General features: G+C 36.7%; 1 protein-coding gene across 1 annotated transcript in view; it reads right to left on the reverse strand.

Moving 5' to 3' along the window:
* Positions 1-8632: 8632 nt before the first annotated feature.
* Positions 8633-26073, reverse strand: part of gnai2a (guanine nucleotide binding protein (G protein), alpha inhibiting activity polypeptide 2a) — a 64250-nt gene continuing 46809 nt past the window's right edge. The window contains exons 3-9 of the mRNA XM_082155497.1: positions 23779-23920; positions 17832-17992; positions 13176-13304; positions 11732-11861; positions 10959-11112; positions 9721-9938; positions 8633-9635 (exon numbers count right to left, since the gene is read on the reverse strand). Of these exons, the coding sequence (XP_082011623.1) occupies positions 9748-9938; positions 10959-11112; positions 11732-11861; positions 13176-13304; positions 17832-17992; positions 23779-23920 (907 nt within the window). The 3' untranslated portion in view covers positions 8633-9635; positions 9721-9747. The remainder of the gene's footprint in view (positions 9636-9720; positions 9939-10958; positions 11113-11731; positions 11862-13175; positions 13305-17831; positions 17993-23778; positions 23921-26073) is intronic.

Below are 26073 nucleotides of genomic sequence, written 5' to 3' on the forward strand. Positions count from 1 at the left end.
AATAAACTTAGCCTAATTCTGCGAAAATATAATTTTCTCAACTAATTCAACGAAATTCCCACAAAGCCACATGGGGTTGATGCCACTGTCAATGTGTTTATTGTAATTAGAGTAAAATCTTCCCACTCATGTTTCCATTCTTTATTTTTCTCCCATCCTAATCTGTGACACATTAGGTTAGATTAGAAGTGTTTGGATGATTAGGCTTGCACACAAAAACATGCCTTTACAATAATGTTGATCCTTTAGTGATGCAAAGCTGAAATGTGGCAATCCAGTTTACATATAGGAAAAAGTGTGAACAATTGCCTAAACCTGTGATTCCACCCATTGTTTTAAAAATGGCCACTTCATCCTGGTTGTTAAAGTGATCTTCCTGAAGCGTTAAACTTAAATGCACAAGTTTACTATATGTCAGATCAGCAACCCGGGCATGTCTTCAAGATTTGTTTCTTCATTTGCCTTCACCGAACAGAAACAACCGAACACACGCTGCTTAAAGTTAGTGTTCATAACAACAGTAGCCTACAGGACTACAATCAGTTTGCTTTTCATCTATATAAAAAATAAGGACAAAGTTCAGCTAGACCAGACTGACCCTTAAACTAATTTTAGTAATTCAGACTTCCAAGCAACCAAAGGAGTGTAAAAAGAACATTTACCAATCTCCAAGTGCATAAAGAGAGAAGTTCATCTAAACTTTACCTGCACTTTCTAAATAGAAAAATATGGACAGCAAATGTGTGTTGTGTCCTGTCACAGAATTCTATCAGTGTACCATTAATTAAATATTACCAGCAATATGTACATGTATAGTGCAATATTTAATAATTTGATGTGTTGGTGTGATTTAAGACTTTCTAATATGCAGAATTACATTTTAATAGAACAATTAAGTTTATTTATTTAATTACTTTCTTTAGGTTTTACTATATTATGGACTAGGGCTGCACAATATATCAAATTATCGCAAATGTATATATCGCAACGGCTTGCAATAACTCAGGTCATGAACAAAAGACGAAGAGAAAATCACTCAATGCTCTTGGTTAAATAACTTGTGTAGCTTTAATCAGTATATATTTCATTCATACAGTGAAAACTAAGCAATGTTTTATTTATACATTTGATTATTCAGTTTCTGTTGTTAAATAAACCTAATGTAGGCCTTCCTGAAACCCTAAACCCTGTGGTTTACACTGATGTTAAAATAACACCTCTTATGCTACAGTAAAACACTGATGTTCACTTTCAGAAGTTGTAAGGATGTTTTCTTGTAACAAAAAGAATGTGAAACACGTATGTAGGTTATATAATTTTAAATATATTTGAAAGATAATTTAAGTTTATTTTACACATTTTAAGCATTATCGTATCGCATATCAAATATCGCATTATTTAATGAGTTATCGCATATCACATTTTTCTTCAATATCGTGCAGCCCTATTGTGGACTTATATTAATGTATCGTGGATTTAATATTATTATAGGCCTATAATATTACAGAATCCCATTAAAGTTCTAGAAATGATTCAATATTTTGCGTTACTTTACGTATGCTAAGTGTACTTTCACAGGCTATAGGATTTTGTCCCCCTAATAAGCAACAACTTTTTTAACAGTGAAACAAAATGCACATGCTTCCAGATTGTAACATTTTCTTTTTATAAATTTGTTCTACTCTCAGTGAGAGCTACAACTACTCCCAGTACAGCCGTCACCACGGCTGTAAATCCAGGTACAAAAATGTGCATTTACAAACTCAAACCATGAAGCATGCACTGCAGGGACAGTACATCCATATGTAAAACTATACTTATACTTTTACAATCACTTCAATGACCTCACTGAGTCATTTTGCAAGAAGAAGTGGCTATGATAGGTTTAATGACTGATCTGTGATCTGTTGAAGGCTTGCGTTCACCTGCCTGCATGGGTGGATGTGTTGGAGAGCACTGTGTTGGATGTGTCTGTCACACCATCAGCTGCTGTGTTTGAGGATCCCGTCATCAATCCCACCGACATCTTCACCATCTAGCTCACCTGAACATAAGCAAATTAATATATTCAGCATTTTTACTGTATTGATTATAGTAATCTGACAGTAAGGTATCAAAATCTAATAATTCAGCAGTGCATTTTTAATATATGCGCATTGGGGCTGCTAAGTCTTTGGTAAGACAGTATGTTGATTTATTCTGGTACAGTTCTGATACAGACTTTAGCAACCAGAATATTCTATGCATAAAATCTTCTGATGTAAAAGGGATAGTTCATCCAAAAATGAAAATGTTGTCATCATTTACTCACCCTCATGTTGTTCCAAACCTGCATGAGTTTATTTCTTCTGTTGAATACAAAAGACGTTATTTTGAAAAATGCTGGTAATCAAACAGTTGATGGTAGTCATTGGCTTTAACCCTGCTCTAATAAGTCACAAAGCTCATAAATAATTTTCATTTTAACAGCATTTTTATTTTAATCCTCATCATTAGAAGCTCATATTGGTCTCTCAGGAGTCAATAAGCAATATGTACCAGGAAATATAATTAATATAGTCAATCAATAACATCAGATTTGATAACAAGAATACAAATATATATATATATACAGTGCAGGCCAAAAGTTTGGAAACATTACTATTTTTAATGTTTTTGAAAGAAGTTTCTTCTGCTCATCAAGCCTGCATTTATTTGATCAAAAATACAGAAAAAAACCCAGAAATATTGTGAAATATTATTACAACTTAAAATAATAGTTTTCTATTTGAATATACTTTAAAAAAATAATTTATTCCTGTGATGCAAAGCTGAATTTTCAGGATCATTACTCCAGTCTTCAGTGTCACATGTGACATCCAGTCTATCACATGGTCATTTTGAAATCATTCTAATATTCTGATTTATTATGAGTGTTCAGCCTGGTCTCATTGTTAATACGTAGTGTTAATACGTAATTTTCAAAGATAGAAAACGTACGTTTTATATGTTTGGATAGATGCTGAAACGTATGATATGGACGTATCTGCAACAATTAAACGTAACATTATTACGTTTTTACAGCTACAAAACGTTAAATATTTACGAATCTTTCATATCATTAAGATATCTGTATAATTTACCTTTTACCGTTTTATAGATAAATGGAAGATCCCTTAACCCTACTCCCAAACCTAAACATGACGTTACCCATTTTATACAGAATATAAAAAGGATTTACAGAGATGTGTAGGGAAATGGCAATTTTATTAACAATATAGCATTAAAAGATTTTTTTAGCAGCTAATCCTACTCCTACCCATAACAATTTCTTAAAACTAAAGTTACATAGGCTACAATTATGAAGAAAAACAACATACGTGTAATCACAATAATTTATTTATTGCGAAAATGTCAAAACCGGTACCAAAAGTCGTTCACATGACGATGTGTTGCAGTCACAGTCCTCTCTTTCAGTATATAACAGTTAATAGTTTTGAATGAGGTATAGAGCATAATTTAAGTTATTAATCCATGAAAATGTTAATCCGGCTTCGCTCTGTGTGAAGGCGCGCGCGCTTCTCCATTTCAAATGTAGTTTACGGTAGTTTACCGACTGAAATACGGCATGTCGCAATCTGTGGCGAGAGCCAATGAGCGTTTGATATCACTGCCGTAAAACATGTCGTAACGCTTCTTGAGGGCGCAATTTTTGAATTTGAATTCATCACGAGCGCGGGATTTGACAGTTACGGACTGCGCTGCTGTGATAGCCTGTGAAATGGAGATGAAGATCACTCACTGGATAAAGGGCTGAATTTGGATCTCTTTCTTGCAAACGTATGGATTCTAAAGATTTGGATTATATCAAGCTAATAAAATTGATGTCTTTTGTGAATTTATGTTGGGTTTTGGTGTATTATTGTTCTATTGGAGAAAACGCATTTTGTGTCTCACTGTAAATAAACTAAATATTACAAAATGGTTAAACGATTAAATAAGGTATTTTTAAGGTTTTAAAGTGTATTCTTGTTTAACTGCATGTAGGCCAACGTTAATCCTCCGAAACGAGTTTGCAGCAGAAAGCACGAACAGAGCGAAATGTTATTAGCCTATTTCTTGAGTAAACTGCATTTAATAAATGCGACTGAAAACGTAGGCTAATTGATAATACATTTGAATGCAATAGAGTCAAAACATTAATGCCACGATTTTAATATGCATAAATAAGAATACGTACACATATGTACGTCGGTAGAGTTGTTCATACGTAAATAATTTACGTTTTTGTGCTTTTAATACGTAAATATTTTACGTTTTTGTGCTGTAAATACGTCAGTATTATACGTTTCTGTGTGTATAAAACGTAAGTAAATGTACGTATGGTAGAATTACACTTTACGTAAAAGTACACACGTATTCTCATGAGATCACGTTGGAGTGTTGGAAACAGTTCTGCTGCCTAATATATTTGATGAATAAAAGGTTAAAAAGAACTGCATTTATTCAAAATAAAAAAATATTTTCTAATAATATAAATCTTCTTTACTATCACTTTTGATCAATTTAACACATCCTTGCTGAATAAAAGTATTAATTTATTTCAACAAAAAAAAAGAAAAGAAAAAACTGACCCCAAATTACTGACCAGTGGTGTATATTGTTGTTACAAAAGATTTCTATTTTTAAAACTTTTTTTTTTTTTATTCATCAAAGTATCCTAAAGAAGTATCACAGGTTATGAAAAAATATTAAGCAGCAGAACTGTTTCCAACTTTGATAATGAATCATCATATTAGAATGATTTCTAAAGGATCATGTGATAGACTGGAGTAATGATCCTGGAAATTCAGCTTTGCATCACAGAAATAAATGATAATTTAAAGTATAATAAATTGAAAACCAATTATTTTAAATTGTAATAATATATCACAATATTAAAAAAAAAATCTGTATTTTTGATCAAATAAATGCAGGCTTGATGAGCAGAAGAAACTTCTTTCAAAAACATTAAAAATAGTAATGTTTCCAAACTTTTGGCCTGTACTGTGTATATATATATGTATATATATATATATATATATATATATATATATATATATATATATTACATTTTCAGTTGAAATTAACTAAATATCTATGTATCTAAGATGTAAAAATATGACACCAAATGAATATAAATAAATTGTAATTAAGTGCCACCAGCTCTGGGAATAAATTCCCTGACAAACAAACAAAATAATTGACATTTTGAATTCACCCAGTAAGTTAGACGGTCATATGAACTAAAATGCATTTCAAATCTGTATGAACTGCAGTCAAAAGTGATTCCAGTCCCATTTTCTCTCAAGCCGAAATCCAGATCCTGATCACAGTCACCCCAGTAAATGAGTTTGACCCTCAGATTGTGGGTCCGTTGGTGCTGCCCGTCCCTGAAGACGCCAGTCTTATTAGTGATGAATGCAGTCGATGGAGACTGGCCCCTTAACTCCCTCTGACTGGCCATCTCAGGAGGAGACTCAGGTTTCACCATTGATCAAGTCGGAGGTGAGATCATATGGATCATCCCTACTTAAATGCTCATAAATGGTCCATTATACTCAAAACGTAATTTTAAATGATTATTTCAATTACCCTCCACAATAATCACATTGTCCAGCTGCATCAGTCCAGCTTTTTCAATCTGTTGGACAGCTGTATTTGGCTACAGAACTGGACAATCACAGCAAAAGTGTGATTTACCAGCTGAATACTGAATACTAAAACACACACTTGCCTTTGCATAAGCCATATTGTTAAGTGACAGAGCAGAGGAACTTGTGGCATATTATGCGTTTGAAAGAAGAAAATATTTTGTTTTCAATGTAAATGCAAAGAATATTGCATTGCATTTACTCTAGTAGCATTGTCACGACCAACCAGTTGAGAGCCACTATCTTTTCAGAAAAGTGATGCAGACGTTCACATTATTCTCTTTCTCTTTTAGTGCAGAATGTAAACGATAACTCTCCAGTCTGTGACCCACTCTCATATAAATCCATTATCTTCTCCACCCTGGCGGCTGGAGTTCCCATTGTCACCCTCTGCTGCACAATCACCAATGTTAACATCACAATCATTACTATGAATTCAACTATCCACCATTATACATAGGCCTAAATGACCACACTCAACAACAGCACCATGTTTATGTTGTTAAAGGTGCCGTCATGGATCAAAAAAATCTTCTACATGCCAGAATGTGTCACATGACACCATGTTTGAGGTCACCATTCAGGTGCCTGATGGGAAATACAGCACTGAAATGGTCACCTTCATTACCGTTGTGCCATTGTCACCACTGCAAGTACAACCACCACCACCACCACAGTAAGCATTTCCTTTCAGCCTACAGATGAGGTTTTTTCTAATAATAGACACTCACTCTTCCTACAGATGCATGTACCTGTGTGTGTCTGTATTCTCAGACAAGAGCGTGTTGAGTGAGTTCTGGGATTCACAGGCCTGGGGTGCGTTTCCCGAAAGCATCGTTAGCCAACTATGGTCGCAAGTTCCGTCGTTATCAGCATAGTTCAACGATTTGGTGTTTCCCGAAACCATCGTTCAAACGAACGTTCGCAAACATCATCGCAAACTTGTGTGGTTGGAACGACAGCTCTCGAGCTGTCGTTAGAAGCATAGTTTCTAGTTTACATTAGATGTAGACTGAATAAATCCTTATCTTTAGCAAAATAAGCAAGCTGACATTCAGTACAACCCGTGTTATTTATTTAGAATACATACAAATGTAATTTATGTCTTTTAGTTTGTCAAGAGATTTAAAGCACCGTTTTTGAAGACTGTGCATGTGCGAACGTGCTCTACTATGTAAGAACGAGCCAAATATTGAGTCTGGTAATAAAGCAAAATAACTGAGAAAAATTAGAAATGGTCTTCAGATGCCATGTCTGTAACTTATATGACAAAATCTAGCGTTAATTCGATCTCAAACAGATTAATTAAAATAAGTTATTAGTCCACCACGTGCGAGACGTCATAAACCAACGTGGTTGAACGATACTTTGCGACAGACGGTTTCGGGAAACAGTCGTGACTAGCTAGTTGATTTCTCCAACGATGCATCGTACTATGGTAGTTAAGCAGCGAGCTATATAGTTGTACGGGAAACGCACCCCTGGTTTGTGGTTGTTTTCCATCACAGGAGCTCTGCTGCTGCTCACAATGTCGGGTCACATGGCTGTACTCATACAGCGCGAAAAATGTAAATTATTAAAAGCAGGGTGTGGGGTGTGGGAGCACCTTACACAGCTCAACAGTAGGCCTACCATATAGCCTACATACATCAAAATTATATAAAAAAAAAACATTATGTTCCGTACAAACATTACAGTTTCTGTCAAAATACTATAGGCTACTTACCATTAGTATTTCTACATCAGCCACCAGTTCACACACACTAAAAAAAATCATATGTCGCGCAATTTTACATAAAAAAATTAAAAATGACGCAAAATGCGGCGCGCAAACGTCATCATCGGTGTCGCTCATATACACACACACAGAAAAATATATATATTTATAATTAATCGCATTGGAACGCATAAAAACGCTTTCTATGTGAACCAGCTTTACTTTTTGTGAGGAAAATAATGTACTAAACCACTGAACATTTTATTTTGGAAATTATTTGAGTTTTTTTTTTTTTACTTCGCTAGTTTTACTTTTAATATAAGTTAAGTGTCGTTCATTCTTTGGTGTACACAGTACAGCGGTTTGTCGAACATAATATTTCACTGAACTTCTATTGAATGGCAGGTGAGCTGGAAATTCATTGAGAAATGGGTCTCTCAGGTTTGTTGTTTCTCACTTTTTCTTGTTTATTTGTGATCTTTTCAGTACTCACGCTAACGCTGAATGAGCTAAGAATCCATCAGCATTAGATCAAGTTGGGTCAAATCTGTTTATGAGAAGTGAGATCATGTAGATTGAATTGTTAATAGGCTAATATATAGTATATGGTGCCATTTAAAAAAACAGCCGCTAGATGACAGTGTCAGTCTGTCAAAAGACAGCACACAAGGGGCGTAATGGTGAGTTGAAGCCTGTCACAGATTTTTATTTCACTCTCCGAACAATAATTTAGTTAAGATCTTAAAAAAAAAAAACATATTTTCCATTCATTTGTAGAGGTTTAATGGCAAAGCTCAAGACCCAGGTTAGATTACAGTGTGTGAGACGTTTCCAAATGAGTGTAATTATAATTTTGAGAAGCATATGTTCCGAACACGGTGATTAATTAACCTGAGATTTTCTGTCTTTCGACAGTAACAGGACGCAGTTACTGGTTTAATTCAGCAACGAGCCTTATCTTCCAGCTGTCTGATCTTAGAAAAGAAATTAATCTTAATGTTCTTAAATAATTAAGTTAGTTAATGTTCTTGCAGACCTCTCCAGGTAATGGTTAGCCAATTTCAGCTAAAGCATAATATACTAAAATTAGAAAATGTTCCAGTTGATGCCCTACAGCAAGTCCTTAAATGTGTATTTAATTACTGCGATTGGATATTAAATTAATTATTCATTCAGCCACTGAAGTGAACTTATTAACCTCCACAAAATGTACACTTGAAATAAAAACCACAGCCGGCAGAGCTTCATCTAGTGAATGAACTTTTATTTAAATTAAATCATTATACTTTCAAAAAAACTCTTTACCAAAAAAAAAAAAAGAAGGAACAAACAAAAAAAATCCACTACCCTTTTTCTCATTTAGATTTCCATTATTAATCACTATTTATTCTTACATGGTGTGAAATTTCTGGAGCGGAAATGTTTACGTACAGTAGGACAACTGGGGGAGAAAATAAAGTCCATTGTAAACGGAAGTCAAGGCACAAACAGAATGCTAGAAAGAGGAATGAGAAGATAGAAAAGAAGAAAAAAGATTGTTAGATACTGTTACGTATATACTTTAAATATCAGTTACATTTAGCAGTTCTTTCTCCATTTGTGAAGCTTTTTTTGTGCTTTTTTTTAATAGTTTTTTGTTGTTTTTGTAATTTTTTTAAATTTAATTTTAAAAAGGAATGTTACGCTGATGTGAACTGATTACTTGTATTGATATATTTGCTATCTTCTATCATGCAGGAAAACTTTCCATTTGCTATCAACAAGGACGTCATGTAAACATCATAAAAAAAGCGCTTTCCTTTTTCGATCATACTCTATATCCAATGCCTGCTGGTTGTTTAAAAAATAAGCATTATGCAATTAAAAGTTCAATAAAATTTGCACATCATATTCCCTAGAGTTAAATGAAAGTATCATATAAAACATTTTGTTGCCTCTGTATTACTCGGGGGAAGAAAAAAAAAATGAACAAAAGGACAGAAAATAAACAACACAAATGGACAATGGATAATACAACAGTTGGCGATTTGTGTCATAGCCCAAGGAGTTATTAATACAGATATTAAATGTCAAACACAATGATGGGACGGTGTCCAGAGGGAGGGAGGACAGAGGCTAAGGTTGTTGGCAATCATTGAAATTGTGTCGGGCTCCTCTGAGCTATCAGTCGTCGTGGTTGGCCAGAGCAGATGCCCGGGACGTATTCCACCCCTGCTTCCTCTGGTCATCAAAACTGTTCAAGTAATCTAAAAGAGGAAGAGAAATAAGTTAGAATGCCAAGCAAAGTAGTACAACTAGAATGGACACTGGTTTTTGTGCATTTCTTCTTACCTCGAATAACCTTCCTGGTTTCGTGCTCTAGAAGAGCCCACAATCCTTCAGGTTGTTTTTGATGATGACGTCGGTGACGGCGTCGAAAACGAACTGCACGTTCTTGGTGTCTGTGGCACAGGTGAAGTGAGGGTAAATCTCCTTGGTTTCCTTCTTCTTGTTCAGGTCCTCGAACTTGGTGCGGATGTACTCGGCGGCCTCGTCGTAGTTGTTGGCACCTTGTCGAGAGGGGAAATACAAAGCACAATGAGAAAACAGCAGGGAAGGATGGAGACGGAAAGACAGAAAATAAGTGAAAGACAGGGAGGCAGAAAAAATTGGAAAACAACATGAAATCGAAAAATTCCCACGATGATTCCCACTTTGATCATTAAAATGACACATGATCTCTTCCAATCGATGGATATCAATAAAGCCGTTTGCTCTGTGTTAGATCGATGTCGCATGCACTACTCTGCATGGGATATAATGAATTGCTGGCCTTTTGGATATCAACATTGATGGACACCCAAAGTGGACCTCATTTGAATAAACCCCTTGATGAGCACTTGAAGTGAATAACCTCACAAAGACTGGAAATGCCTGAGTTAAACTGGCTCGGATTGGTCTGGAATATGTGCATGCTTCAAAGACAACATGAATATGACATTAGCAACACATTTTAACTTCTGTAATGTGATGCATTTCAGGGTGGAAACCAATATTCAGCCTGAAATAATGTAGGACAGATTTATGAGCATTTGATTGGATCGTGAAAAGTAGGGAATGATTGTATTGGTTGAACGGATAGCTCACCAAAAAAATGAAAATTCTGTCATTAATTATTCACCTTCATGTCGTTCCAAACCCGTAAGACTTGTTTAGCTTCTGAACACAAATCTTTTTGATGAAATCGGAGAGCTTCTGTCCCTCCATAAACAGCTAAGCAACTACTTTTTTTGCATCCGATTATTAATATGCATTATTGATATTAATGCTATAATAATCTAATATAAATTATAATAAATTAACATTAACAATATAATATGATTAATGTATTTTATTTTTATTGCACAAAAAGACCAGGTACAATTATTATTAAGAAACTAAAAAGGTCTGTATTGATTTCATGTTTTCTTTAATGCATAAGTAAAGCAATGAGCTTGCATTTTATTGAACTGAAGCACTCAAAAGCACTTCTGGAGCACTTGTGCACTTGATTTAGATGATTTATTGGGAAGTTGGCGGTTTTATAGTACCTGCATACTCAGGGAAGCAGATGGTCAAGGGGCTGTGTATGATCTTCTGCTCAAACAGATCTTTCTTGTTGAGGAAGAGAATGATGGAGGTCTCGGTGAACCACTTGTTGTTGCAGATGCTGTCGAAGAGCTTCATGCTCTCGTGCATTCGATTCTGTGGTGGAATTAAGAACCGGTTCATTATTCAGGCCTGTATTGATGAATGAAAGCCTGAACAATATGACGCAACTACACTACCGTTCCAAAGCTTGGGTCAGATTGATTTTTTTTTTTTTTTTAAGGAAAGAAAGAAATTAGTACTTGTGTATTAAATTGATCAAAAGTGATAGTAAAGACATTTATAATAAAAATAAAAAAATTGAACTGTCTATTCATCAAAGAATCATGAAAAACAATGTATTCACAAAAATATTAAGCCGTTTTCAACATTGATAATAATAAGAAATGTTAGAATGATTTCTGAAGGATGTGACACTGACTGGAGTAATAATTTGCAATCAGGAATAATATTTTTCAATATTACTGTTTTCACTACTTTTGATTAAAAAAATCTTACCAAACCCAAACTTTTGAACAGCAGTCTATGCCGTATCATACATGAAGAAGTCTTGAAGGTGCGGTAGAAAAGCAGCATATTTAATTCTAACATGGTCACATAGAACTAAATTAAACCTCGACTAACAAAACAAATTGTGCAGAAGTGCAGCCTCTTTGATTCTTAATAGTTTTATGAATTCTAAACTGATCTGGGGTAAAAGCTAAGAGGATCTCACCATTTCTTCATCCTCAGCCAGCACCAGGTCGTACGCACTCATGGCCACACAGAAGATAATGGCCGTCACACCTTCGAAACAGTGGATCCACTTCTTTCTCTCTGAACGCTGGCCGCCGACATCAAACATCCTATGGAGAGAGAGAGAGGAGACGTGTAAATGTCCAGCAGTATATACAGACAAATGTACAAGTAATCAATGACAAAAATGCCCTGAACAACCAACAAAGCAAGACAGAACATACAATCATCCAAATAAGCAGACAGATAATTTAATTTGACGCAAAAGTAATAGAGATGTAATGGGCAGAAGAACAGCCTGTTCAATATGTCATACTGTCCTAAAGGAATAGTTTTGTCATCATTTTCTGAATTTCATTCATAAACAATCAAAACATACCATAAAGCTCCTCCAACCATGTCTTAACCAATAGCATTAGTTATTGTATTGGCTTAATAGACTTGAAATAAGGTACACGTGGTATGGACTGTTTTTATTATGTTTTATGATGTTGTTTTGTCCTATTTGACAAAATAGAAATGACCCGAGGGCAAGCAAATGATGACAATATTCCTCATTGTAGGTCACATCTAGTTTCCACAAACCATATGTTCCCAGAGCTTGTTTTTGTCAACTGGAAATTTGTGGGAAATTTTCAATGTTTTGTCAGCAGAATATTGAGGTTGCTGACTCAGTGTTCTGATGGCCTTAGAGAGGTTTATCATGTCCTTTCCTCTTTAGGTCCGGACGGTTCACATGTGTCACTGGCATTTGTTGACATTTGAGTCTGGGCTTTGTTTCTATGGTAATGGAGGGGTTGAAAGCAGAATGGATGAGACCGGGAGGGAGGATGGAAGAGCTGGGACTTCCAGTCAGTTGCAGGAGTCATTTATTTCTGTCAGTCACACATTTGTCTCTTTAACCGTGTGGACCTGGAAAAGACGTCATTGGCATTTCTAGGAAATTCCATAATCATCCTCCGTGTGGCACTTTTTTTTTACACACAATACATAATATGATTTACAAGTCATTAAATAAAGTAATAGACCATCTTGGACAGCTGGCTTGTGTTTGATCTTTCTAAAGGTCGGGCTGACATTTCTTCTGTAGATTAAAGCCGACTCATTCAAAGAGAATCATCCCAGCCTTGCTAAATCCCATAAACTCCTAAAACCAAACGCCCTCAACAGTTTTAAGAGAAATTAATCCCAAAACCTCAGGCCAGAACACATGGATGGCATGGAATTAATTCCTTGATGCCATTGAGGGTTAAAGAGGGTGTTTCTAGCTAACGGAAATAGTGGTGGCAGTTCCGATATGGCAGATGAGTTGTTTGAAGTGCGAATGTGTGTGAACACACGTTGGCGCAGTTACTAGAGTGTGAATAAAAAAATCTGTTAAAATCAGAGCGAAAGAGACATCCATGTGCGTAGAGGTTTCTCACTTGAAGTGTAGGTCTTTGAAGGTGAAATGTGTCTCTACGATGCCAGTGGTCTTCACTCTGGTCCTCAGCACGTCCTGCTGGGTTGGGATGTAGTCTGCTTTGGCTATCCTCTCCATGTCATTCAGATAACTGCAAAACACACACAGGATGGTACATGTAACAATTTGCTTTTTTAAATAATAGCATTTCCTTCTAACTAGACCCTTTCAATGTTCACTACTGTATAAAATTACTATATAGAGTGGTGGGCAAAATTATTAGAACGGTAAGATTTTTTTTTAAGTTTTAAAAGAAGTTTCTTCTGCTCACCGAGGCTTAATTTATTTGATCCAAAATACAGCAAAAACAGCAATATTGTGAAATATTTTACAATTTAAAATAACTGTTTTCTATTTGAATACATTTTAAAATGTAATTTATTCCTGAGATCAAAGCTGAATTTTCAGCATCATTACTGCAGTCTTCAGTGTCACATGATCCTTTCAGAAATCATTCTAATATGCTGATTTGCTGCTCAAGAAACATTTATTATTATTATTAATCATCAATGTTGAAAGGAGTTGTGTACAATTTCTTTTCAGGGTTCTTTGATGAATAGAAAGTTCAAAAGAACAGAATTTATCTGAAATAGAAAGCTTTTGCAACATAATAAATGTCTATACTGTCACTTTTGAACAATTTAATGCATCTTTGCTGAATAAAATGTATATTTTTTAATTTCTTATTTTTTTTTTTTATAAAATAAAAACTGACCCCAAACGTTTGAACGGTAGTGATAATGTTACAAAAGCTTTCTATTTCAGATAAACGCTGTTCTTTTGAACTTTCTATTCATCAAATAATCCTGTAAAAAAAAATTGTACACAACTCTTTTCAACATTGATAATAATAATAAATGTTTCATGAGCATCAAATCAGCATGTGTGTGTGTGTGTGTGTGTGTGTGTGTGTGTGTGTGTGTGTGTGTGTGTGTGTGTGTGTGTGTGTGTGTGTGTGTGTGTGTGTGTGTGTGTATATATATATGTGTAACGGCCACATATATATAGTGTTATACTACAGGGCTGTTGAATGCTTGAATTGGTTGACTAATGTTCTGAGGTATGCAATTATTTATTTCAGGGAAACGCACGGCTAAAGTAGTTCCAGGCAGGTCTTGACCGCATTAAAGTTCCACATCACTTCGCCAAATGATTTCAGTTATTTCAAAGTTCCATACAGCCTACAACAGCAAAAGAACCAAAACCCACACTGAACAAGCAAATATAGTAAAAACTGGATAAAAATGATAAATTATTTCCATGTTTTTGCCACAAAATTACGCTGTATTATGTATGGAATGCACATACTCTCTTTCTCCTGCTCTCCACTCAAACGCACACACATACAGGATGTACACACACTCGCACAGAAAAGTGTTATCAGCACGACGATTTTATCAGTAAAATATTTCGCACCTTAAAAGCTACATGACATTTCTTACTACCGAGGACATAACGGTGCTGTTCTTGGAGCAGATAAACTTACAGTTTCGCTATTAGTAGAGACACTGCTGCTGAACACTGTTGAGAGACGGAGAGACGAACAGACTCATTCAGTTAATTCACACGTCTCTTTCTCTAGCATTAGTCTATCACTGGCTGAACCCTCAGTTACTAGCTCTAAAATTGTGTTTTTGAATTTTCCAGACACCCAAGCACCCAACTTTACTCTGAAAACCTCTGCCATAAAATACTAAATATTCTCTCTAAATATACACAAGTCAAATATTTTTTAGGTATATATGATGCAAAGTATTGTACACTTCTGTCTATCAGTTTCAGCATTGGTTTGAACAGGCCTTGTAGATGTTCTTACGGAAAACACTGTTTGGAAATCTGATTAGACGATTGCACACAGAGAGCAGACGAACCGCCTAAGTCTCGGAGGCTGCGAGAGTGACAATGCAGATCTTCATTCAGCTGCCAATCAAAGGCTGATAAAGACTCACAGTAACACAGCTTGGATAAGCTGCGTAGGCAAGATCTCCTGCCAGAAACACTGAATGTTATTGCTCCACCTAATGCCGTACAATCCCACTACAGCTCAAATGTACGGTTCCAAGACGAACCAAGAATTCAAGGTTTTCAATATCACAAAAGACCAAGTTCCTCCAAGTTGTTTTCTTTCTTTCTTAGGCCCCGTTTACACCTGGTATTAAGATGCGTTTTGGTCGATCGGATAACAAGTAGACGAGGGAGACAAATGCCCGTTTACACCTGGTGTTTTAATCAACTTTCAAACACTTCTGTCCTGATTTCTTCGAGGGTCTATGGGCAGGTAAATGTATGCGTTTGTTCAGATCTTTCGATCTAATGCACAAAATAAGCTCGCGCTATTTACATATGAATGCGCCTGGAGATGATGGAAAAACATAGGGAGAGCAGCACTGACCGATAGATCAAAACGCAAAAACATTTATCAGTCCTGAGAGCGGTATCTCAATATTGTGTGGATCCCCGCAGACACTCGCACTCCACTGGAATCCTCAGGCATTAAAACAATCAAGCACAACCTAAATCAAATTGAAAAGTGCTGATAATCCCTCTTCACAAAGCATGGCTTAGAGCTGCCTTTGTAGTTCTTACCTAAATCAACCCCCCCCCCAACCCCTACCTCTCCCAAAAACAGAAAAAAAAGACATTAAAAAACATTTAGTTTCACATTTCGGGCTCGAGTGAGCTTTGTTTTGAAGGAGGGCTCTCTAGAAAACTTGTTTATTCTATTATTCACACTTAAGTACATGGTGTGCTGTGATTTATGCAATGAAAGATCTAGCCTGTAGGGTGCAGGACAAAGGGGTGTGCTGACTGTGTGTAGAGAGAGATTAATGACCACATGCTATCATTTAAGGTTCGGGGAATTAAAGTCATGTCTCTGATAAACGCAGCTAGAGTTTATCAAAGCCAAGAGTACAGTGACACTGTAGCTGTGGATCTAATGAGAACAATACACCAACGCTAGGCACTTATAAACATTACACCAGTAAATACACCAGTATAAAACATCTGATGGGATTCAGTGCATGCTATTTACTGAGGTAAATACTACATTACGTATTGACATTGACATTACGGGTACTGTTATTCTGAATCTGAACACAGTATGTGTGTATGAAAAGTTTTTTTTTTTTTTTTTACTGGAACAGGAGCTGTGCTGGACGTCTGGCTCTGGTTCAGAGGCTGGGAAGATTTCAGTGAAGAAAAATATGTTCCAATTCCAGTTAATCTTAACGCTACAGCATACATTGGTTTTCTAGAGAACTGTGTGCTTCTAACTTAGTTTTGGGAGGGCAGGTTTCTAACAAAGATGGATACATCTCGTACATGAACTCCACTAGTCTTCACAAAGCGCCAACCTATACTCAATTAGACACTTCTGGGATAAATTTGAATTCTGATTCTGAGCCATCGCCCAGTGTCATCCAATTGTCTCATGTCACTCTGCAATCTCTTTCTTCTCACATAAAATGAGAAGTCAGGGTTCATTTACAGTATGACAGTATCCTGTCAGGGTTCATTTAGCAATAATGACAGATTTTCTATACATAATGCCAAAACTCTAATTGTGTGTATATAATATCTCAATGTTGAAACAGTTTGTGACTGTTTGTGACAACTGATTAAAAAAAAATCTGTATTCTTTTATGAATAGACCATTTCATTTTTCACAAGTCTTTACTGTCACTTTTGATCAATTTAATGCGTCCTTGCTAAAAGTACTGATTCCAAACCTTTGAATGCTAGTGTGTATGTGGAGGGTTTCTATTTTTATATATTGCTTTTAACATAAGCTAATTATGATTTCTATAGACTGCATCTCTCTAAAAGGTGGTTTTCTTTTTGATGGACATTTTAGCCTCTGTTGTGAGGGTGGGGAAGGAGTGGCTGCCTCTGTAAAACCACACTTCTCTCCACCCACCCACACACAGGCTGTAAAACCTCTCACATAAACATCTGCTGAACCTAGCAAACACAACTAAATATTATGAAAACTAAGATTAGAACTCCCTCTATCCTTCCGCAATCTCTTTTCCCACCAACAAATGACATCATGATTAATTTCCTAATTCAAGGCCAAATCGACTGTGATCCCCCTGTGAGGGAACGCTCCACCTACCCCGATTGATTCTGAGTGTATAAAGCATGGGAAAATTCTTGGAAATCCTGACCCAGGCCAACCCTCCATTTAACAGCAATTGGTTTCTCAACGGACCGTTAACTGTTAATGCCACAGCTTCTGCTCGCTTTGACGTATCGATCTGATCCTACCCGCTCTCATCACACAATTTCATCTTTCTATCCATTTTGAATTTAAAGAGACTCTTGGGTAGGTGTCAGTTTTAGTTTAGCTGTTCATTAAAAAAAAACACACACTTATATTAATTTTGACCAATAGCAGAGTGGTTTTGGTGTCTATATAAAACTTGTGAATATTTGAATATGTTTATATTCCAAGAAAAATACCCACACTATAGTGCACCACCCTGTTCCATCTGTAAATGCATATTTATCATCTGACAGGCTGAGCATTATGTGCTATGATATTTGTTTGCCATGAATATTGACGAATGGTCATAGGTCAATATCTTTTGTGACCAATAACGGAGAGAGAACTTACTATGCAGCGGAGTCGTTGAGCTGGTACTCTCTGGCGCGGGTGAAGCAGCTCTGTACCCCTCCATCAGCCCACAGTCTGGTGATGACATTTGCCAGGTCGTCAGGCAGAATGCCCTGTTCCTCTGCCGCCCCGGACAGGGCAAACAACTGACGGGCATCATCCTATAAAACAAACAAATACAAATTTGCCTCAAAACTAATGCACATTAACACACCAATATGCATAAACTAGCACATGCATACACACTATATATTTAATAATACTTTCAGACTGAATCTACAAAGTAATGTAGAAACAACAAAGATGGTATATTTTAAATATTTGTTTAATGGCATCTTTTAACAAAGCACTATAAATGCAGTCCAGTATCACTGATACCAGTAGTGATAATGATGTCTCGATTACATAGATTTTTTTGCTCAATTTTAGCCATTAATTATAGCTATTCAACATAACAGTATAATTGAAAGTTGTCAATTTTAACATTTAATAGGCTTTATAAAGTATATAAAAAACAATTTTTAATTTAAGTGAACTTAAAACAATCTTCACATTAACTCACTGAAACAAATGCTGTGCCTTTAATATATAAGGGCTCATTGCTAAGGGTTTTTTCTACTGGTCCAGTCAGGCCGGTTCATTTTTACCTGCCCTGCAAAAATGCACAACAAAGTTAATGTTTCTTTTTTTTTTACCCATGTAACCTTGTAAACAGTGCTTTAAGATTATCAGGTAGGTTTAAAAGGTAAAGGTTAAGGATTTTTCTTTGTCTTTTGTGCTTTGATTTACATTAATGACAGCAGCAGGTTTATTAGGCTCTTTATGTTCATTTAACACTTTAACACATTTAAGACTGTGCTTACAGTAAAAAAGTGATTTTGGTAATATTGGATATTTGCTTTTCCTAGACAACCATTATCATGAGGACAGATCAGTTGCATGGTGGCATTCTGGAAGGAGAGACGTTTTTGCCGTGTGTGAGTGTGTGTGTATATGTGCTTTGGGGGGGGGGTTACTTGATGATTTAAAGATTTATTTGCCAGGCAGGTCAAAAGTGCAGTGTACAAATGTGAGCTATGCATCCCCTGAGAGAAGGAGCCTATGAACCAGTTTCCTGGCTAGCTCTTACCTCTAGATTCTACTATCATGTCTGAGTCTCGATCCATTTGACTAGTGTCTTTGCAGCCTGCCTGCCTTCCTGTCTGTCTCCCACACGTTTTCCTCAACGGTTCTCTCAGAACTACAAAAATAACCGTCTACCTACATATCTGTCTCTTGCCAAAACCCCTCCCATCATAGAGATGAACTAGGTCACAGGAAGTCAGCCCTGGGGCGGAACATGGGAGCCATGAGCAGAAGTGATGGGCTGAGAGACGTGTGACATGACCGACCCTGCACTTCTAGGGAACGTGATGAATTCTTAAACTGTGTGCTACTGTAGATTACAGACATTGTAAAGGTGAAAAAGCGCAGTGTTTCACAATTCAGAAGTTAAGTAGCTTGTAAATTCAAGGAATGCTTGATTATCTATTTCACAACAGGAATACTATAAGTTCTTTTACTAGGTGGTGGGGAAAAAAGCCAATAGATATGAATAGAGAGAGGACAGAATGGTTACAGGCCTTTTAAAAGATTTACAGCCTCAAGAGAAGAGAAGAGAGCAAAAGAGAGAGAAAAAATGAGGAGTTACAGCGATCAGCCCCAAGGGATGCTGTTTTCCACGTGTCTAAAGCACACTGCTCAAACTGTGACATATGGTTAACACATGCACTCACTCATATGGTTTAAAAGGTACACGGGCCAACGTTTCACTTCCTGTCTTACGCACAGCTCTGCATTCTCTGTGTTTTTAAAGTTAAGTAGTAACTGAGTCAAATCAAACATAGGGATGGATCAAGATGGTGATTTGTAAGGTCCACTAGAGTATTTAGATTGTTATCTTGTTTTTTTTGTGTTTTTTTGGAATACATTGGATCTCTAGTACCTGTCAGAAATCACTCAAATCTATAAACAGCAGGGCTGCACGATTCAGGGAAAAAAATATAATTGCTTTTTTTTTCTGATAAAAACAGATTTAAATTGCAATAAATAATATTTTTATATTACAGTAAAACTGTCAAATTATAATACATACATTTATGGCTCTTTAATTTCTTCATTTTCAAACCATATATCCTCAATTATTTTGGCAGAGAACCGCAGGAAGCAAACAGTCAGTTTATAAGTGCTTCTTATTACAAGTTCGGGAAGATGGTTGGCACATGTTGCTTTCCCAAAGGCTCATTATGAGCGAACCAAACTCAAAGCGGATGCAAAGATGAGTTCATGTGGAGCAGCTTTTACTGTTAACTGAACTGCTTTGAGACACGGAAAACACTGGGACAAAATATATATATGTCAAAAGATATCTGTGAATTAAATATTGCAGTTATTTATGGAGACTAATAGCTAGGCTACAATGCTAATGTTTTAATGTATTATTTACTTATAATTATTACTAGCATTAATCATGAACTCCTTAAAAAAAAAAAAAAATTCTACATGGTTAAATAAAGAGATTTTTGCTATGGTACCAAAATTGTTACAGAGAACTGTTAGTTTGTCCATTAGATCAAAACATCTGAAAAAAATCCCAAAGATTTATCCGCCCAGAGACCCTCCCCTTGAAGAAGTCAGGACAGAAGTGGTTGAAAGTGGACAAAAGAGATGGATTAAATGTCTGCCTCGTCAACTTAACATCCGATCGACCAAAAAGCATCTTAATACCAGGTGTAAACAGGGCCTGGGGTCATCCTCACCCAGAAGAAATGTAAACAAAGCATTCTAGTGCACTCTGACAAGAAAATAACGGGAAAAGACCAAATTTGCTTCAAGTAAATAAAAACATTTACTAGGGCTGGGTATTGACAAATTTCACAGTTCGATTCAATTTGGTTTCACAAGCTAGCAATTGGATTTGATTCTGTTTCGATTCAATTCTATATATTGATTTATTTGGGGCCTATCAGGTACAGTACATGGACAATGTACTGTAAGAAAAAATTAATCTCTCAATTAATGCTGTAAACCAAGGTTCCTCAAATCCGGTCCTGGAGGGCCACTACAAGTCAAACACACCTGAACAAGCTAGACAAGGTCTTCTAGCTTTTCTTTTAACATACCTTCTGATGTTCATTCATCTTTAGTTCGTGCTGTAGTAGTAAAGCGGAAGAGATGATTGGTTCAACTGCGCTTCATGCAATCTTTCACACCACATTAAAGAGCACCAAAAAAGATGGTGATAGCTCGAGAGAAGTCTACGGTCTCACTCCAGTCTATGGGAAATTAGCCCCCACCCCCCCTCTCTTTGGATCAACACAATTCACACAAATGACATATTTTGATCAAAACGGCGAATTTTGGCGAAAAGCCACTAGTTCGCAAGTATGATATATAGACCAAGGTTTAACAATTTATTTTCTATTTAGCCTCCACAAGATGATGTTTCTCCCAATCCAGCCCTCAACCACCCCTGATAAATCGCACAGAAATGCATCTGATCGCTGTCTGGTGGACAAGACTCTTGAACTAGCTTCCAGGGTTTCCTTAACAGACTAATCAACTAGTCGTTCAGACAACCCACTGACTTATCGACCCTAAAATACATAGTTTAGCACATCCCTCATCAAACACACCATAAACAAGAAAGAAAGATTCACACTTGAGGAATGTCTCCAACAGATCTCCCTCTCTTACTAATTAAACGTGATGGAGAGATGTTGTTAGCTTCTCTCACAGCACTTTACAGCTCTAATCCCAGAGCGGAAACACAATCCATCTCTCCCTTCACCCGTCTAATTAAACTACACACTGCTGCTACAAAAAAAAAGAAAGAATCTGTATTGTTTTTAAGAAGCCATATTCCTCACTTCATTTTCTGCATCATGAGTGCTGCTTTTTTAAGATGCTGTGACGAGTTAAAAGAAGTTCGACTTTTAAAAACACATCTCGAGACTCCTGCATCCTACTTCCTTACATTCAGACAGTTAACCCTGTAGATTAGGGCTGGGTATCGTTCAAAAAATTTCGATACCAATACCGATACCTTGATTTTGATACCGGTTCCTGAACGATACTTTTTTCGATACCAATTTTATGAAATCCATTTTAACAAGATTACATAACACATTACCTCAGAAAAACTTTGGTTTTATTTTTTCAGTTTGACTCATGCTCCTTAGTCAGTCCAGAAAGGAACAAAAAAAAGCACAAAGGAACAAAATATTTTTTTATAAAGAGCTCATGCTCACCAAACCTGAATTTGTTTGATCAAAAATACAGTAAAACTTGTAATATTGTGGAATAGTATTACAATTTAAAATAGTATGAATATATTTCAAAATGTAATTTATTCCTGTGTTGTCAAAGCTGACTTTTCAAAATCATTACTTCAGTGTCACATGATCCTTCAGAAATATGAAAACAGTTTTTGGAAACTATGATACATTTTTTCATGATTCTTTGATGAATAAAAAAATTCAAAAGAACAGCATTTATTTGAAACAAAAATCTTTAGTAACATTACACATGTTTTAAGGTCATTTTTGATAACTTTAATGCATCCTTACTGAAAAAAAATTGAACGGCAGTGTACATTAAGTTGGTCATTATTGCAATATAAACACTGTCAGAGTGATCAACAAGGTATCTCTTCATTTACCAGTCGAAGACGGAGCAACTTTCTGCTCTTATGTTTACTCCGTGCACTGTCAAGGGCTTCATCATATCTGTCGCGGTACCGTCTTTGCAGCAATTATTTTACCGCAAATATTGCATCGCACGCTTGGCATCGAGAATGGAGAAATGTAGCCACACTTTTGATCGGCTTTTCCACATCTTTAAGGTATTGTGAGTGTGTGTGCTCGCGTCTCATTGAGTATGTGCGCGAGTTTGTGTGTGTGTGCTCGCGTCTCATATGAGAATGTGTGCGTGGACAGTTTGTGCGCGCGCGCGTCTCATATGAGTATGTGCGCAGAGTTCCGCGCGTCTCGTGTGTGTAGAGTTTGCGTGTATGTGCGTGAGCGACTTTAGGCGTGTCGTTGTGCATTTCATATGTATTTGTTTGAGCACTGACGTTGACGAGTTAACCCCTTAGGTATCGAAATCTGGTACCGAAAAACAAGTCATTTTTCGAAACTCGATAGTATCGAGGCAATTCGGTCGGTACCTAAAAAGTATCGAACTCGGTACCCAGCCCTACTGTAGATTCAGTGAATGACCGTAAATCTAGACTATCAGTGATTCTGAAATATAGTAAGGATAAATCTGTGCTGATAGAGATCAGTGTTTCTCCAAAGCCTCAGGTGGATCAGATGCACTGAACATACTGCTGCCTTCAGGCTGTTCTCTAGACATCCTAGATAGCAAGCTACTGTAACACACTCACTTGCTCATTCTCTTTTTTTCCCTTATACTTTGCAAGTTTTGAGAATCGGTGCTTAGCAGAATAAAAGATTTATTGTGCAATGTTTGATCTGTTGTCTTTTACAGGACACAGAACAGAAATGTAAGAATAAGCTTTAGTTTTCTTTGTCTTATTCTCATGTATCTAATGGATTTCACACAACGAGGAGGACAAGAGGTGGCTGGAATCACTATCTGTAATCTGACTGCCTGGCTTTATGCAATTTTTGCAGGCCACAGTGCACAAGTTTCATCATTCTAACAGAAAAAACAAGTTGCATTTGAAAATTCTCAGGCTCGTACAAAACCGTTAAAATATTATTTTTTTAAAAGAAGTTAATACTTTTATTCAGAAAGGATGCATTAAATTGATTAAAAGTGGCAGTTTAGACATTGAGAATGTTACAAAAGGATCATCTGAGGCTGGTGGGCCTCTGTACAGTTTACACACAGACTCAGGGTGTGTGTGTGATTTATTTGCTGAGGTAATGCTGTGTGTACTCACCGCTCTGCCACTGTCGTCATATTCAATCTTGAGGTTGCTCATGGCTTTAATGATGGCCATGATGGACTGGATGGTGTTACTGTAGACCACCGCTCGATACTGCTTGCACTCTTCCTCCGAGTAGCCATCCTCATGGATAATCCTGCAAAACGGACACCCAGACGATCAATCGATCAGTGTTGTACAGGATATTTAGCCATCATTGTTTTGATGTGACGTTATACATTATATATAATGAACACATTCAATTTATAAAAAGTGACAGTAAAAATTTGTTACAAAAAAAAAAAACTATTCAAAATAAATGCTGTTCTTTTGAACTTTCTATTTATAAAATAATTCTGATTTATTTTTTTTTATCATGGTTTACACAAAGATATTAAAGGGATACTTCAGCATTTAGTATTAAGCTTTGTATCAGTAGAAAACCTATAGTATTTTCGAATTACCATGCTTCCCTCCCTCATATCCCCCTGAGACAAGAGATTTATGTATTTTTTGTCTGGAAAAAATTCTCCGATGGCGCAAAAATCGTCATTTTGCGTCATCTGAGGATTTTTTGGCCAGAGGCTAGAAACTACAGCCAGTAGTAGGAGCTAGTTCCGCATGTTCTCAACCCGCCCATAGAGGGTGGGATCTCACTCACAGAATGTACAAATAGTGTCAGCCATCTTTTTTTGGAAGGTAAGCCAACAGGCTCTTGCTCTGTGGAGAAAGCTGAGTAGTAGGGGTTACCATACATCCTATTTTTCCCGGACATGTCCGGCCGTCGAGATCGTCCAAAATGTCCGGGATTCAGTTTTTGTTTTCTACAGTCGCCATTCATTGTTTACATGCACACCTTTTGTTTCAATCTTACTGAATTCATTCCAACTGGTGAATCTGAATGTAGTGTTTACATGAACGCTAAACAAGTGATCGGTTGATCTGCGTTATAGCATTGCTAAGAAAATTCCCTCTCTTCCGTGAGAGATAGCCCACGAGACCAGTGCGTCTCACAGGTGTCGCTCATCAGTAATCACGCCACCGGCCTCACTCCGTTCTCCCGCGCCCCTCAGTCTCGTCCTGCTCGCCACAGTAAACATAATGAATGGCGACTGTAGAACGCAAAAGCCGAATCCCGGACATTTTGGGCGATCTCGAAATCCCGGGCAGACTCGTCACGGAGACTCACGATAAAACGGTGTCTTTTCAGTTTTGAGTCAACTAGTAGGTGCCCTCTGTAACCGGTAGGCGTGGCTTGGGAGTGGCCTCGTAGGGCAGCGAAGTAAGTGTATTCTGGGAGTTGTTGTCTTTCATCCACATGATCCAAAAAATAATTTTTTGGGCTTCTCTCAGTCTAGAAGGCTCCAAATTCAAAAATAATTTCACATTTCTACTACATAAATGACCCAATTTAAATACACATTCATCTTTCCAGAGGTGAAGTATCCCTTTAAGCTAATATAGTCAGCTCTGGCTCATGGAGATGCAAGCGAGCCAGTTCACTCTGTCACTCTTGGCATACAGATGGCATACAAATCACCTGAGGGGATTCTCTCGGGTATAACTAAGCACAGCTAGGTTCTAGAGTAATTTTTTAATAATGTAATTCTTTTATAACAGAATAAATGTTGCTATTATGAGTGCGTGCGTGTCGGGGTGCATTCAGTATCAGTAATGAGATGTAGTAAACATTTTCCATCAGAGTGATTAGAGTGTAAAACTACTTTGGGAAACAGAGGCGCAAGAAGAGCAGCAGAGGTCAAGGTCAGATAAACAGTATTATCTGCTTCCAGGGGCCTGACTACACGCACACTCCCACATCCACAGCTGTTTATGGGAGCGTGAGCTAAGATGACATGCAAGTTAACAGCATTTTTAGCCTTTAGTGTTATGTTTATGGTTGCAACAATCCTAATGTTAAAAAATTCTATCTAGGTAGGCAACTTCCTCGGTTTTGAGACATACCATCTATCTGTAAGACCTGAAAACACTCTTCTCAAGTACGCCAACAAGGCAAACACAGTTTCATGTATTATTATTGTCACAAGGGGTGCTAGAGCAAGAATTTATGTAAACTGTCTTCCATGATTGCTTTTCTGTTATGGTGAAATAAACTTGCTGAACAACTTGCACTAATTAAAGTCGGCATGAAAAAGAAGTTCACCCCATATATTCTCAAAAGGCATGTTATTGATCTTATTGTTAGTGATTCATCCATGCCTGCATTTAATTTTTTTTTTTTTTAAACATAAAAATGTCACAACTCAATCCTTCAGTTAAACAACAGAGTTCTCTCTGGTGATATATGTT

The sequence above is a fragment of the Leuciscus leuciscus genome (genome assembly GCF_965113295.1).
Source record: "Leuciscus leuciscus genome assembly, chromosome: 23".
Lineage (NCBI taxonomy): Eukaryota > Metazoa > Chordata > Actinopteri > Cypriniformes > Leuciscidae > Leuciscus > Leuciscus leuciscus.